The following is a 16433-nucleotide window of genomic DNA, read 5'->3' as shown; positions in this document are numbered from 1 at the left end:
ACTGAAGGGCAAAAGATAAAAGGAACTGAGTAAAACATTTACAACTCAGCTTCCATCATTTTGGACCCCACATGATCATGTGCTCTTTTCATGCAGACCCTGGATCTAAGCAGCCATGCTCTAGTTTTTTGTTCCATTAAAGACTGGTTGTCATCTCTATGAACTATTTCTGGGAAGACGTGAGAGAAAAAAGATAGTAAGCTGTAGAGGATGAAGACGTTCATCCTCAATTATTATTATTTTTTTTTTGTTCTCCCAGTGTCCGTTTGATCTCTGATAAAGGACACTTATTTGATCCCTGTCACCAAGACCCTTACACAAGGGTCTGGGTTTTGTCAAAACACAAAATTCACAAATACACTACACTGTTAAATAAGATGAATTGATTCAGTCTCTTGACTGTGGCATCTCCCCCTCTGTCAGCGCATGCTTTGAAGCAGCTGACATTGAAAAAATAAACAGGGTTGCAATTTCCATTTTAATGTACACGTGTTTATGTCCATGCAGCACAAAAATCAATCTCCATCAAGTACAAGCAGTGTTAAAAGAAGGAAATCAGTTCTGATAAAGGCTTTGTCATCTGCACGCAGTGCCAGCCTCCTATCTAGAAGAACGTACCCTTTGAGTCCCTGTAAAGTATTCTCTTGAAGGCCCTTCTAAAGTCCTGGTTGAAGATAGTGTATATGACCGGGTTCAGACAGGAGTTGCAGTAGCCGATCCAGAAGAAGAATGTAAATATGGGCTCAGGGATGCTGCAGGTCTTTGGGCACACGGCCTTAAGAGAGTAAGAAAAGAAAAATGGGAACCAGCAGATGACAAACACGCCCATCACAACAGCCAGGACAAAGGTGAACCTCTTCTCCCTGTTTGCCATAGCCTTACGGCGGGAAACAGGTGTCCCCTGAGTCTTAGAAATGTCCTCAGGTGCCAGTTTGGTCCCAGATGTTGTAGTCATTGTGTTTTTGTATCTGCAGGCCTGATTCAGAACTGGAATTTTGTTTTTACTGTTTTCAGATGTTTCCAAGTGTTGGTCTTCAGACTTGTGTCCATTTTTCTGGCTGCCCTCTGTCTGGGGACCATCCTCATCAGTGCCCAGTTCAGCTTCAGAGCCAGCGCTGGAGGTGTTGTCAGGCTGTGTTTCCAATCCTGAGTTGGGATGTTTTAGGGAGTCAGTGTGGGAAACAGCTGGGAGCTCTTGACCATCACATGGTGGGACTGGAGGTGGGGGTTGAGGAGGGTGGTGCTCTGTGGTCTCTTTGGCTGGCTTTTTAATAGATGACTGTGTGGAATCAGATGGGGATGTTGTGACAGCAGGGCCTTCTAGGTTGTCCTTTCTCTGTACCTGATCAGATGGCTTTACCGTAGGCTCACTTATTGCCACACCAGCTCCTTCTACTGAGTTGCACTTCTGTCCAGGTGGGTGTCGAGTGTGCTGCTTAGCAATCTGGTAAATCCTCATGTAAACCAGGATCATTATCACACAGGGGGCAAAGAATGACCCAATAGTGGAGTAGAGAATATACCAACGCTCACTGTTCAGTTCACACTTCTCTTCACCGCCATCGCTCTTGTCCAGGGTGAGAAGAGGAGGGAACGAGATGACAGCAGAAATCAGCCAGACTATGATGATAGCCACTTTAATGCGTATGGGCGTGCGTTTTGTACCATAAGACACAGGTCGAGAAATCGACAGGTATCGGTCTAGAGCTATTGCACACAAGTGCACGATGGAGGATGTGCAGAAGAGAACGTCCAGTGCCAGATAAATTTCACACCAAATGGAGCTGAACGCCCAGTAGCCCTGCAGCTCATTTGCCAAGGAGAAGGGAATGATGAGCGTGGCGACTAAAATATCAGCTGCAGCCAGCGAGACCAGGAAAAGGTTTTGGGCACCTTTCAGGGATCGGGACGTAAGGACCGCAATAATCACCAGGATGTTACCCACAATGGTCAGGAGCATCATGAAGGTGATGGCTATGGCAAAGGCTGCAGTGGCTTGGGGAGAATAGTGGGAGGGTCGGGAGGTGCTGCGATTACAGGGACGGGTTCCAGAAATGAGGCTGAGGTTCCGATGGGGAAGCCCACTGAGCTCAGACAGGCAGGGTGCATCTGGTCCTGCAGCCATGTTGGGGACAGTATCAAACTTTATCAGAAGTCTCACAGAACTAGAGATCACACTGGAGTATCCGTGCAGCAAACCATGGTGAACCTGGGTGTCCTCTGCCAGAGAATAAGTTTGGACATTTGGTTTAGGGTGGAGCCATGTCGTCGTGGTCTAAAAAAGAATAATAAAAAACATGTTTTGATCATTTTAGAAATGCTTCAGAAACAACATATTTACTTAAATCCCTCATAAACATAATAAGATATATCACTACTCTATTCACATGCAAATATTAACAAGCAGATGTAAAAGGTCACCATTTAGCAGAGCCTAATATGAAATGTATTCAATTATAATGCATTACTAAAATGTGCAAAGCACACCAGAACTGTTTGTGCTGCAGTTTGAGATTGACTGCAGTCAGACACAGTCACAAAACAGAGCTCTACGCTAACCCGTTTCTTTAGTTACTCTGACCTTTAAAGTGGGCATACTCTCATTTCAATAAATCTGCTGTGGTCCCTAGTATAAATAAATGCCTTGTTAGTTGTTTATTTGGGGGAAAAAATGGTCTGGTGCTTCTGTTTCAGAAGAGCGGGGAGAATAAGTATTTCACACATCAGCAGTTTTATATGGGCTCGACACACGGGAGGCGACAAACGACCGCGATCAGTGAAATTTGTCGCAGTCGCTTTTATTACCTGACACACGGGAGGCGATCCGCGGCCTGCGGCAAAGCCCTCTACGCATTCTGTTCCATGGCAAAATCGAAACTTCCGTTGTTTTGTTTGGCTGTGTCAGGTTGGAGGGAACTAGGGTTATTTAAGCGGTTCACAGTTAATAAAGTGGTAGATATGATGTTTCACAAGGTGCTGCTAGAGTTATGTGAAATCTTACTTCTAATTTTACTATATAAAACATAATAATAATCAACTTCTCCATGTTTGCCTGGCAATGTACGGAGCATCCTGTCCGCTCATTGGTCAGTGAATGAAACCTCCGTTGATTGGTCCTCGTCCGAGTGACAGCAATGAAAAGTTGAAAATGTTTCAACTTTCTGGGATCGCGTCACTGGGTCACCTGTGCACGACACGTGCACGAGCACAAAATTTCACACGCACGTTTTTCACGTTTCCCTTAATAGGAGGGCGACCCGTGATTATCGCTTTGTCGTGCATGTCTCATTGAAAATGAATGGAGGAGAGGCGATGTCGCCACCCGTGTGTCGAGCCCATAAGGGAATTTCCAAGTGGGCTGCTGATAAAAAATGTCCACCAGATGTTTCCATCAAGCCAAATATTGAACTCATACAAAGATATCAAAACATTTAAACAGGCTCTACAAGTTGAGTCATAGTAAACAAAATGAAATGACACAGGGAAAAAGTACTAAACACATTTTATTTAATAACAGCTGGTGATTACAGCTTCTACACGGCTCTTGTATGGTAAGACCAGTTGTCTGCTTTGCTCTGGAGTGGTTCTGCTCATTCTTCCATACAATTGTCCTTTAAATCTTGAAGGTGCCTTGGACCTCTTTTATGAACTTTGATCTTTAGTTCTCTCAATAGATGTTATATGGGATTTTGTTTGTGATTGACTAGGTCAACTCTTGCCCTAAAATGTGTTCTATGAATAAAGTTTAAGGTGAGACCACTGTCATTTGAGGATACTATAGATGCCTTTGCTGCACGAACTGAGCTGCTTGTTTGTGTTGCTGTTGTTCAAATATTAAAGGGACTTTACAGAGTTTTGAATTTTTATGCTCACGATTGCCCCCTCAGGCCAAAAGCGTAACGGCAGCTTCAATAGTAGGCTCGTGCACGAGGCGCGCATGCTGTACGTGCACACTCCTTAACGAAAATACCGTGTGTGTGTGTGTGTGTGTGTGTGTGTGTGTGTGTGTGTGTGTGTGTGTGTGTGTGTGTGTGTGTGTGTGTGTGTGTGTGTGTGTGTGTGTGTGTGTCTGTGTGGCCTGGAGGACAGAGGACAGGAGAACGCGCAGCTAATTAATTAAATAATTTGGTTCTGTAACTTTCTCTTCAGCACAGCCGACAAAGGTTTATGATGGGTCCGTCTTCCTTCATGCTCAGATCATTCTCTTCCCTTGCTTGAAAAATTGTTCCAAAATGAAAGTTGAACCCACATCTTTTTTATCTGTGAATTCAATGCCGTTCAGCGAGTCTCAAATAAAAATTTGGGCATTTTACTGTAAAAAAATATACCATTAATGTAAAAAAGAAACTCTAAAAAAACTATGTTCACATCCAGAATCAAACACGGACCTACTGCACGAGAGTCCGACATCTTACTAGGTGAGCTAAAACACCAGTGACATCTTTTGTATCTGTAACATTTATATCCTTGATGACAGCTGAAACAACGTTCAAAGAACGGTTCGGGGCGAAAATGGCTATTTTGTTGCTAATTTGCAGAAAATATCTAGAATAAAGTTCTACAGAAAGTAGCTAAGGGTCCTCGGAAGTGTAGATAGGTTTGTCACTAGGCATTAGGAACAGCGACAAAGTGGCACTACCTCACTCTCTGCTGCTAAAGCTACTGATAGCAAACACTACGGCAATGCCTGAGCGTGAACGCGCATGAAGCAGCCTGCTCGACCCGAGCAGCTCTCTTTTTCTGTGATTTTACAGAAAAACAGGCAATCACAGTAAAAATGCCAGGGCTCATTCTACAGGACCAGGGCATTGCAGGAGAATGTATGAAGAAGAAATTTATTATTTCTATACATGTTTTGGCTGTCAAACTTCCATAATGCCCCTTTAAAATTTAACTGTTGTGATCACTTAGATTGATGCTGTCCTTAAATTCTGTACACAGAGATAAAATGCTTGTGTGAGTATGTGTGCATGCTGAGGGAGGGGTAGGGCACCAAGGAGTAATCTCGCCTGGGGCACCAAACTAGAGCCGGCCCCGATTTTAAGAGAACTGGTTGTTATGGCTCGGTTCACTAAAATGATCAGACTCTTTCGGCTCACAAATGGCTCCTCGCATTTTTGGTTCTTAAATAAATTTACCACCATGTTGAGAAGCAACATGTTTTGTTTTTTTTTACTAAAGAGTGTTCATGCATGAATGTAATCTGTGTTGAACAGGAATTTGAGGTGTCCTCTGTGGCAGCCATTTTGAAGCAGCTAAAGAGGAAGCCCACCTCTAATGCTGCCTTTATATAGTGAAATACCTGAGTAGACTGAGGTGATTGGCCGACCTGAATTGGACGGGGGGTCGGAGAGTATATAGGTGGACTGCTGGGTGTGGCAAGGGATCTTTCTCTCTGAAAGTGACAGAGACTGGAAGAGAGTTGGATGGGTGGCCATTTTGAATACTGCTGGGATTTTCAGATTTTTGGACCAGAGGAAATTAAATTGGTTTTCCTTGTTTATCAACCAAGTCATCATGTTTCTTTTGTCCTCACTACACTTCACCGTGTAACACACCACAAAATTATACAAACTGAATCACTACAATACAGAACATGTGTGCTTACATGTTCATGTGCTTTCAGGGTGTTGTTGCCTCCCATTTTTGCAGTTTTGGGTTTGAATTCGTCTTCAGCCACTGCTCGGCAGCTCGACGAGTCCAGGCAATAACTCTCCTCAGTTTGGTCAGGCTACTGAATCGTGTTACATCAACGAGCTGTTTAACCCCGCCAGTGGTCCATCTTCTTGGCAGAGTGGATTCTGCTCCTTTGCAAAGACTTGTGGTCAGTGGATTTCCTCCCAGCTGACTCATTTTGGTCTGAGCTCTGGTTAGTGCAGCTAAAAATGCCTTTATTTGAAGTTTATTTACACTCTCTCTGGCCTGGGCTGCCACTTCTCTAGCTGATCGCACAGGCCACTCCACTACTGGCCACTTCAGGAACTCTGGTCCATTTTGCCATGTGGAACTCTCCTTCAAATTGTCAAGTGAGCCTCGTCTTGTAATGTTGTCAGCTATGTTTAGACCTCCACGGATCCACTACCAGTCTTGCACTGGTGCAGTCTTCTGGATTTCACCCACCCTATTCGCAAAGAAGGTTTGGTATCCATAATTGTCTCGTTGGATGCTCCTAGGACTGTTTGACTGTCCAGTAGATGGAACCATTTTTCAATCTTCATTCTAGCATACTTTTCCACATATTTCCTGATACTGGCTGCAAAGACAGATTTCTGCCTTGACGGCATCTCCCTTTTGATCCAGGGGTGTCAGCTTGGCTTTTGCTTCCACAAATCGGACTTTGACCGTACTTTGACTTGTCTCCCATCTTAGGTACATCACAGCTCCATAGGTTTTGTCACTTCTATTTGAAAAAGTGATGCCCCAGGGTTTTCCTCTCCAGTCAGATGGTGTTAGGCTTCTGTGGAATTTCACTTGACAAAGCTGCACATCTTCTTCAAGAAGCTGAATGGCCTCTTCCTTGAGGCTTTCTGAGAGGGGTTGGTCCCAGGTTTCTTGGGTCAGCTTACCACCCCCTCCTTCTTGGAATGCTTTCCGAACAAGAATTGCTCCTTTCTCTTTAACTGGTGCAACTAGACCAATAGGGTCATTTAGTGCAGTAACTTGGCTTAAGAGCACTCTCCTAGTTAGTGGGTTATGTGTTTCTGTTCTCACCTCCTCTGCAAGAAGATTTTTCCCAGCTCGCATCTTCTTTTTCCTTTTAGAAAAGTTCACTGCAGTCAGCATGTAGAATTTGTCCTTCTCTACTTGGTAGCCGATGCCTAGGGCTTTGTTGTTTCCTTCCGTCATTTGGTTTAGAAGAATTAAGGTTTTCCTCTGCTCCTGGCCATCTGCATCAGCTCCCATCCTCCCACTTTGCCTTGACCGGACCCATGGCTTAAGGAAGAAACCTCCACATTTTAAGATTTCTTCAACTCTTTCTGTAATGTTGTCAAGTCTGTGCAAATCATTGTGGGAGGTCAAGAGGTCATCCATATAACTATCCTCCTCAATAACTCTTCGTTCATCCACCAGATGAGCGAAGTTAGGCAGGCTTGCTGTTTCCCTCATGGCCAACTGCGCATTGCAGCCTGCGGGTTTGTCACCGATGTTGACTCTGGTGATTGCATATTCACTGATATTTTCTGCTGCACTGTCTCTCCACAGAAATCTGTGCAGGTGCATCTCTCGCTCCCCCAACTAGATAGAGTTATGCATCTTCTTTACATCCCCTAGAGCAGCATATGCACCTTCCCTGAATCTTACTAGGACAGCTTTAATGGTAAATGGTCTGCATTTGATATAGGGCCTTCTAGAGTCCTGCAACCCCCCAAGGTGCTTTATAACACAACCAGTCGTTCACCCATTCACACACACATTCACACATGGGGTGGGGATGAGCTACGATGCAGCCACAGCTGCTCTGGGGCACACTGACAGAGGTGAGGCTGCCGAGCACTGGCAGCCACCGGCCCCTCCGACCACCACCAGCAGGCAACATGGGTTAAGTGTCTTGCCCGAGGACACAACGACAGCGACAGACTGAGCGGGGCTCGAATCTGCAACGAGGCGAGCACTTAACTCCTGTGCCACCGTCGCCCGATGGGATTAAGGACATTAGGTCCCTTTAGGACAAGATAATTCATGCTCGCACCTTTGTATTTCTGGCTGCTGTTCTGAACAATGCGAACTGGTGTTGTCACTGAATGAGGGTTTGGTGCTACCAGATGGCTGACATACCACACTGGTCCCGTCCACTTCTCCAGGACATCACTAGTGAGTTTCACAGCTGCACCTCTTTCAACCATTTCATTAATCTGGGTCGCATAAGCCTCCTTCCAACCTGGCTTTTTGCTCAGTTGCTTTTCCATTCTCAAGAAGCAAGCCTGGACTGCCCTTTTGTTGTTGGGGAGGGAGGTAGGATCTTCAGTCCACAGATACTTTGTATCCCAGTGTGGAGTAGGTGTGTGAGCATCCTTCTCCTTGTAAGTGAGGCCTCTTTTGATGATTTCAAACTCCCTCTCCTCAGCCAAGGTCATGTCCCTTCCTTCTGGTGGACATTTTCCGCATCAACATCCTCCACATTTTGGCTCACATGCAACTCTGATGCTGTCCCAGTGCCACCATTCAAGGAACTCATTGTTACTGGCTGATGTAAATTTGGACAGAGCCACATCACGTTGCCAGGCTGGCTTTGGTTGTTGGAACTGTGATTTCCTGATATCTGACAAAAGCGGTTCGCATGGAGCGAGCAAAGTAGGTTTTTAACCCAAGTGCTGCCACCTCCACTTTTTCGAATAAATCAGGATGGCCTCCAGCCACTGTTTTTCCAAATGAGCCTTCCCACAAGACAAGGTCTCCGATGACTTTAACTCTTTGAGGTGCAAGTCTTCCCTCTCGATGGCTTATGAGAAGCTCAACTTCGGATGGTCTTTTCAGGTCTTCAAGCCGGACATCAGGGAAGAATCCTTTAATTTCTCAGGCTGAATCACTTGATATACCTTTGCAATTTCATCCAAGGCCTAGCAGACTAGCAGATGTGATCTTTTGGTTCCTTTTGGAGTCTTGACTCTGACTTTTAGGAGGTATCTTCTAGTGTTGACTTCCATGGTCATTCCACCAACCCCGTGTACGACTAGAGTTATCTTCTCACTCCTCAAGTCTAATCTTTCAGCAGCTCTATGAGTAATATAATTGGTGCCTGATGCTAGGTCAATGAGGGTACCAATCTTTTGACCTGCATTAGCTGTCACCTGCATCAGCATCATGATCACTGGAAGTTCAATCAACCCATTCTTTTTCAGTAATTCAGAGTGGCCTGCAGCTTTGAGTGTAATCGATGATCTGTTGGTGAATGCCTTTTCGCATTGTTCTGCTAGCTCTGGGGAAAGTTGTGATAAGAATGCCCCCTGTTCCTTTGTGAACTTTCCTATTCCTCCTCCATTTTTTCCATCTTTGCCCCCTTCTCTTCTAGCTCTAGGGCACAGGAAATAATGGTGGTCAGTTCCAGTCCCTCCCCTTTTGCAGTCTGTATTCCTACATAAAAAATTGTCTCTGCAGGATCCATCCTCATCATGGTGTCCTAGGCATTTGTTGCATGCTCCCAGCTTCTTTAAAACCGAGCTTTTCTGATAGTCTCAAAGCTTTAAATTTCTTACAAAAGAATATTTTGTTGCTGTGTCCAAAACTACCACAGACATCACAGCCCGTATAAGTTTCTTTCTTTGTAACTTTGGTTGATGCAGACTTTCCGTCATTCCTCTTTTCTGGCTTGTCTGCCTTGTCCATAATTTTCAGGTGATCAAGTCTCTCCAATATCTCCTCTTGATTCTTCAAGAACTTTAAGAGCATGTCAACATGAGTATCTGCAGTGACATTGTTGTCAGGATTAACAAGGAACTTTAGCCAGTCTCTTTTTATGATGTCAGGTAATTTGCTTTCAATGGACTTGATGACGAACAGATTTCTTATGGCTCCCGAGTTCCCCAGTTCTTTCAGATCTGCCAGAGCTTTCTCCACAGATTGAATCAGGTCAATGACTCTCCTTGGTTGGTTCCCCTTCACCTGCAGCATCTTGTCTAGTTCTTCGAGGATTTCAACTGTTATGGTTGACTTGTTGCCGTATCTACTCTCAAGGACTCTGAACATGTCAGTTGCAGTTATACAAGTTGACAGTCTCAGCTCCTTCACAATGGTCTCACTCACGCTCTCCAGGAGTTGAATTTTCAGCACTTCAGGTGAGCCAGTGGGCTCTCGCTGCTTTTAAAGGCTTTCCCAGTGTTTTCTCCACTGGTGGAACTCTCTCTTACTTCACTGGACAGGCAGAGTAGTTGGTTTAATCTTCACAACAGGTGGTAATGGTTGGATATGTTTACCGTTTGTTGCTTGATCAGCTAGCCTCCTTGATATGGCAAATTCAGCTTTTTTCAGTTTTAGCCTGTTGTGGACCGCTCTCAGTCCTTTAAGTCTCCCATTCAGTTCAGTTCAGTTCAGTTCTCTTGATGATTAAGGAATCCACCTCTCCCACGTAGACATAGCTGAGATGGTTGCACTAACCTTCTAACCTCATAACGTGAGGTGAACTTCATGGCCCTCCAAATTGTCACTTTTGACTTGCATATTTTCAGCTCCGTCAACTGCTTCCTCTGCATCAAGTATCAATGTTATAAGATCGTGCTTTCCATATCTTGCCCACAAGTTAGTTTGTACAAGGCCCCTTACTTCCTCCATTTTGTTCTAATGTCAGTCTCCTGCAAGTCATCAAGTTCTGCTTCTTCATCCACCGCCTTAATATCTGCCTACAGTCCGATCCTGTAATCCTCATTAGAATCAAGTACTGACCTGAACCGGCCTGAGAGTTTACCAAATTCTTCTTTTAATTCGGTCTTCAGCATGGTGTCTGCTCCTCTTGAAATGAAGTTGGCTAGTCTGGTGAAGCTGCTTTTAGTACTGGTCCTCTCCTGCTTCAACAGTTTCCCCAAGACCTCATCTGCCATCTCTATTCCCTTATGCGTCCACACCTTTTCTGATTTGAAGCCCTTTATCGTCTTTCTCAGTCAGCGTGGTTATCAACTGTTAAGTTCCAGGTCCTCCAGAAGGAGCAAATAGATGGAGTGGGGGAGGCTGAGCAGGTCAAGGGCGTACGGGGCATGGCGGAGGCCCGGCGGCACCCTGCCGCCTAGGAGCCTCGGGAGGGCGGGTGGTGATAGGTGGAGGGGCGGAGGGCAGCAACGGGTACCAGGTCCTCACTGACGCACGGAGTCGCCTCGGGAGAGGGGGAGAGGAGGCTGTGACACCTCCTCGCCTCTCCTGGATGCGCATCGTCATCGGTGGGGATGGCTCGCCGCTCCGACGCCCTCCACCAGCCCATCCTCCCAGGGCTTGGAGCAGTTGCGGCCACCAGACTGGGATAAACCCAGTAATGACCCTTCCACAGGTTCACCTACGGAAACCTTGTTACGACTTTTACTTCCTCTAGATAGTCAAGTTTGATCGTCTTCTTGGTGCTCCGCCAGGGCCGTGGCCGACCCCGGCGGGGCCAGTTTTTGGTTTGTGAGTTGACTGGATCAGAGAACCTGGCTTTTGCAGAGTAGAACGCCCGGGCACTCCGGGGAGGCTTTGAACCCCTTGCGGGGTACCCGAGCGGCACACGGCGCGCGGCCAGGGCGAGGCTGACGCACGGTGCTGGTCAGTGTGTTCCGAGGGTCGGGCCGCGGTCCGTTTGGTCCATTGACGCAGCAAGCACCCACCCATCGACGCGCCATCCACAGCCTAGTCACCCCCCCCCCCCACACACACACACACACACACACACACACACCCCACACCCCACACCCCCACCCCCGTCTAGGGTAGGGGTCGCTATATAGGTGCGGGCAGTTTTGGACCGAAGGGGCACACAGGGTAACGGGGGCCCAGTGAGCTAAGGGTGCACAGAGTTTGGTTGGGTTGGGTTGGGTCGGCATGGCTCCAGTGCTTTCGGACGGACGGCAAGGGAGTCAGGACGACCACGCTGTTGTGTCCCACATCTCAGCCTCCCCGACCACCCCAATATGGTCACGAGCTTTGGGTAATGACCGAAAGAATGAGTTTGCGGATACAAGTGGCCAAAATGAGTTTTCCCCGCAGGGTGCCTGGACTCTCCTTTAGAGATAGGGTGAGAAGCTCGGTCCTCCGGGAGGGGCTCGTAGTAGACCCGCTGCTCCCCCACATCGAGAGGAGCCAGTTGAGGTGGCTCAGGCATCTGATTAGGATGCCTCCTGGATGCCTCCCTGGTGAGGTTTGTCGGGCATGTCCAACCAGGAGGAGACATGAAGGAAGACCGAGGAGGTCTGGTGGAGGGACTGGTCACTCGGCTGGCCAGGGAATGGTTTGGGATTCCCTGGAGGAGGGAAGTCTGGGCCTTCCTGCTTAGGCTACTGCCCTCGCGACCTGACCCTGGATAAGTGGACAAAAATGGATGGTTCTTTCGCATATGTCTAAAACCTTCCGCCAATAACACAGCTTCCAAAACCAACAATTTGACTATCCAGTTGTTGGTCTCTCCGAACTGCTGCACTTCCCTTGGTCCTCCAATCATTATGCACGCACGTATTTAGCAACAGAACACAGGTGTGAGAGTTTCTTGACTCAAAAATATCAGAGATGGAGAAACAGCCAGCTGCTACAGTTTCTATATTAGGACAAACTACCAGAGTCCCAAAAAGAAAAACACCATTTGAAGTCACGGACAACAAAAGATGAAAATGGCGACTGGCGTTTGGTGCTCATTCGTTCCCGCTGGCAATGTGGGTTCTGATTCCAGTAGACATGGGATAGGGATGATGGCAAACAGGGGGCTGAGTGCTCCATGTCCCTGTTAAGTTTTATTCTTCTGGAAGATAAACGTTAGCCTTTCTACCATTGGCAAGCACAGAAACATTTGCTGTCATAGCTATTTTATGAATGATGTCCGCAAGTCTACTTTGCAGTAAAAAGTCAGTGAGATTTTGTGAAAAGAAAATTAAGTTAAAAATGAAAAACAAGGACAGAAAAGGCCAAATACTCTGCATTGTGCGTTACCATTTTAATGGCACATGTATCTGACACAAGCTAACGAGCTGCACATGGCCCGAAGGCAACAATGTTGACACCCTTCCTTATTATGCCACTTGATATCAACCTGGGAATGGGATCTGGATGCTGAAGCCCAAGCAAGTCCCCCAATGGTTTGTTTCAGTTTTTTTATAAACATTGTCCCCTCAAGATTGAATGAGAAACTTGTTACAATATAAAAATGGATCATCTTTTTTCCAGGTGTTTACTCTTGGTTCAAATTTAAAGGTGTGTTTCACTTGTTTAATCAATACATTTGCAGTGTTCTCTAGTAGGAATGAATGCCTTGAAAGTTAGACTCTGGGGGCAAAAAAACACTGGTGAACCATTTCCAAGAACTAGAAGTGAGCCACATCACAGCTAAGCGTCAAACTGCAGTATGTGGAGTCTTATTATCTGGTATTTGAACATCTCAACTTGGATTGGATAACAGCAACACTACCACTGACTTGCAATGTAGATGTTTCATCTTGACACAAGCCTGGAGGAGTTTCTGCTGTATGGTGAAGTAGCTAATGCAAATCGTTAGCTTCTACTAGCCGAGACGTTCTCTGCTGTTTCCTGTATGCTAAAACAACAACAGCCTTCCCCATCGCAAGTCAAGATAGGTGAGTCCACAAACGTTAAGGGACAGCGTGACATAGATCTGTCAGGATTTTCAAATTCTAGAGTTTCATTGTCTATTTTCTATCAGAAGCTAATGTGGGTGTAGGAGACTATTTCCATGTTTGGACTGCATGAAAAACTCAGAGTGGCCGATAATTATCAAAATTAAGACTTCTGTCATGAACTGAATTCAGAAGACCCGTGAAGAAGCCATTGCAGTAATGTAAGATTGTTCAAATAGCAGAACAAACAATAAGTTCACATTCAGAAAATTCACACAGAATTTCTGATTCAGCAGAGGCAATAACAGCCTGAACGAGCATAAAGCAAGATCAAAACTTAAGATAACCTTTTCATTTTATTAAAATACTTTCTTTTAAGATTACAGATTGTATTAAATTAATACTGCAATAATTTAAGCTGCGTGTTTATAGTTAGTTTTTGTGCCTTTAAACATGCTTCAGTCCATTAAAATTAAGCTATTTCTTCTTGAATGTATTTCCACTATCATGTTATTAATTTGTCAACATTTATAAATGTTGTAAGCTATTGTATTTAGCAGAAAATCTTTTTAATTAAATTTGTTGATTAAATGTAAACAGAGCAAATAAGATAAACATATTTGCTCTGTTTACATAGTTTAACGACACCTAGTGGTTATTTACTGGTACTACTGCCTTAGCATTGACACTCCCAATGGATAAGATGAGGATAATTTATTACCATTTAATACAGCTGTGTAATGACGTATAAATTATTAATATCAAAAATTAGTCTGGTAGAATGTTTTACATACAAACAACCAATTTGTAACCAAAAGCTAGGCTATGTAAAATGTGAATGAACTTTTATTAGTAACTTTGATAAGTTTCAGATTTCAATTCATTAAATAACATCGAAGGAGGGGGGGGGGCAAAACATGCAGCCTGCCTAGAGTAGTCCATTTATTTAATCCGGCTCTGCTTTTGGCGTCAGGGGTCTGATGTGGAGGGTGGCTGACCAAGTGTTTGTTTCCGACGCTTAGGGTGTGAGAATGTGTTGGATGACAGGAACAGGTGAGAAGAATGGAGTTGATTGTGGCTGCCAGGGAAACAGGGCTTGTCAGGAGCTTGGTGAAGGGACCAGGTGAGCTGAATGAAGGTTGAATGAGGAGGCAGAGGAGGGTGAAGGTTGGGAGTCATGACAACTTCAAAATATATATTTTTTTCAATTTTTGTTCAATACCTTTAACCATGGTTGCATGTTCAAATTTCCCATTACTTCAACAGTTGTAACTAGTCACTTGATGCCTAAAAGCACCTGTGTACTAGTGAGTTTGACTTTCATCCATTTTTAGAGCTCAGACACTGCTTCTTAAGATCTGCTGTAAAACAGATCTAGTGGCAACATTTTTCAGGAAATTAACAGCAACTAATGAAGTCATTCAGGAATCACATGACTGGAAGAATATGTTACAGGCTTTGCAGAAGGAACCAAGAAAAACATGACTTATCAATAATTTAAACATTTTTAAAGTGACTACACCTTCTTTCTTTTTGTTTTAGAATCAAGGAATCAAACATTGGTGTGTGTTTTTAAATGTTTCATGCTGCACTTTTAGACATGGTAAAAATGCAATATTTCCTGTCCGATTGTTTCACACACAGGACACCCTGGCTGATAAGGCAGTGGCAGATGGTTAATGTCAAGGTGCAAAACTTTATCTCATTGAGTTTTAAACGCTCACATATTTTTAAGAATAAACAAACCTTTGTTTTTGGTCATTGGAATGGATTCTGTTTTGCTCCCAGTTCCTCGGGTTTATTATCAAGTCTGATTTAGCATTCAACTTAATTTAGAAAACAATATTTAAAACGGTTCACATGAATAAAATCTGGAACAGATACGCAGCAGTTTACAGTAAACACTTTATCCATTTAGCTACAAGTAAACACAACATTTAGAGTTAAGGGTGTCAGCTCAACAATCAGAAATGTTCAATGAATCTGCACTTACTGGGACTTAAATCTTCATTTTCTCATGTTTATCAAACCCGCAAAAGTTTATCCTCCTTCACGGATGCGCAGGGTTTTAAAGGGAAGCATCCAGTAACGCGCCGCAGATGGACGCGCTGTTCCATGCAGACCTGGTGTCGTTGATCAGATTCAGTTATCGGTGTGTGTGCAGGAGGAAACGAGGATTCCGCCTCCTCTGTGTCGAAGAAAAATAACCTCCAGACGGAGGTATTCCGATCCGCTCTGGAGGGCTGTGCTGCTCACACAGAGGGAGATGGAGAGGATCTAATGCGAATTTCACCGACGCGCCTCTTTACGCACAGCGCTCCACACAGCCGAGCGGTGCGTCCGCCCTGGGAATCAGGTTAGAGGTGGAGGGGATACAACCGAAGAACAGGGGAGCGGGCGGGATTGAAATCTGTCAGAAACCAGTAATTTTTTTTCATTTTTCATCAGTGTGTTAAGAAAATAAACATAAAGCGCAAATTATGTTCCAGCGTCTGAATTTTTTTGTTTGTTTGTTTTGTTTATTGTTCTTGACTCGGCTGTGACGTTCTGTCTACCGACAGAGACAGACTGTCCTGTTCCACTTGATGTGGGTTGAGACGGTCCCGGGCACATTTTGGCTTTCAAATTTGTTGGAAAGAAAGAAAAAAGCAAATAGCCTACAAAGACTGGCAAGGCTCACCAGCCAGGAGAGGACGTATTCACTGTGGGGGCCGGAGGTGAAACAGACAGGAGCCTCAATTCCTCTACCTCCCAGCGTGAAACAATATTGGTGGGAGGGAGTGGGGTATGTGCATGGACGTAATTTTTTTTTGGGGGGGGGGGGGTGGGGGGGGGACAGGGGGGACATGTCCCCCCCCCCCCCCCCCCCCACTTTTTCCAAAGTCAAGTTTTGACCCCTGCACTTTTTAACCATCCAAAAACAATATTACGCTATATTAAATTGACACTGGTTGAGCTCTAGGACCAAGCGGAAAGCAACCGTTTGTGTTGAAGCCTGTTTCCCCTTAGAACATATTGTAAAGATACCCCCCGCCCCCCGTGTCCTCCCCACTTCTAAAGTGAAAATTACGTCCTTGGGTATGTGTGAAATATTTCCCTTCTTAGTCCATAATAAGTAATAATTGTTATTAAATTTAAAGAAAACTTTTTTCCCCTCTCCAAATAAGCAGCTACAGAAGGTAAAATTTCAAATTT

The 16433-nt window shown here is 44.9% G+C and overlaps 1 protein-coding gene across 1 annotated transcript; it reads right to left on the bottom strand.

Moving 5' to 3' along the window:
- Nucleotides 1–464: 464 nt before the first annotated feature.
- LOC107394790 (alpha-2B adrenergic receptor) lies at nucleotides 465–15677 on the bottom strand. The gene is made up of 2 exons (XM_015973889.3): nucleotides 15232–15677; nucleotides 465–2275 (listed from the first exon to the last, which is right to left on the bottom strand). Exon 2 carries the CDS (start codon nucleotides 2123–2125, stop codon nucleotides 605–607), a length of 1521 nt encoding a protein of 506 aa, XP_015829375.1. The 5' UTR covers nucleotides 2126–2275; nucleotides 15232–15677; the 3' UTR covers nucleotides 465–604.
- Nucleotides 15678–16433: the final 756 nt, after the last annotated feature.

Source organism: Nothobranchius furzeri, chromosome 6 (genome assembly GCF_043380555.1).
Source record: "Nothobranchius furzeri strain GRZ-AD chromosome 6, NfurGRZ-RIMD1, whole genome shotgun sequence".
Classification (NCBI taxonomy): Eukaryota; Metazoa; Chordata; class Actinopteri; order Cyprinodontiformes; family Nothobranchiidae; genus Nothobranchius; species Nothobranchius furzeri.
Note: the sequence above shows the minus strand (reverse complement) of the source record. Positions and strands in the feature narration are given on the sequence as shown.

Excerpts from the sequence above, each read along its gene's own strand:
- LOC107394790 (XM_015973889.3), bottom strand. The coding sequence starts at position 2,125 with ATGGCTGCAGGACCAGATGCACCCTGCCTGTCTGAGCTCAGTGGGCTT.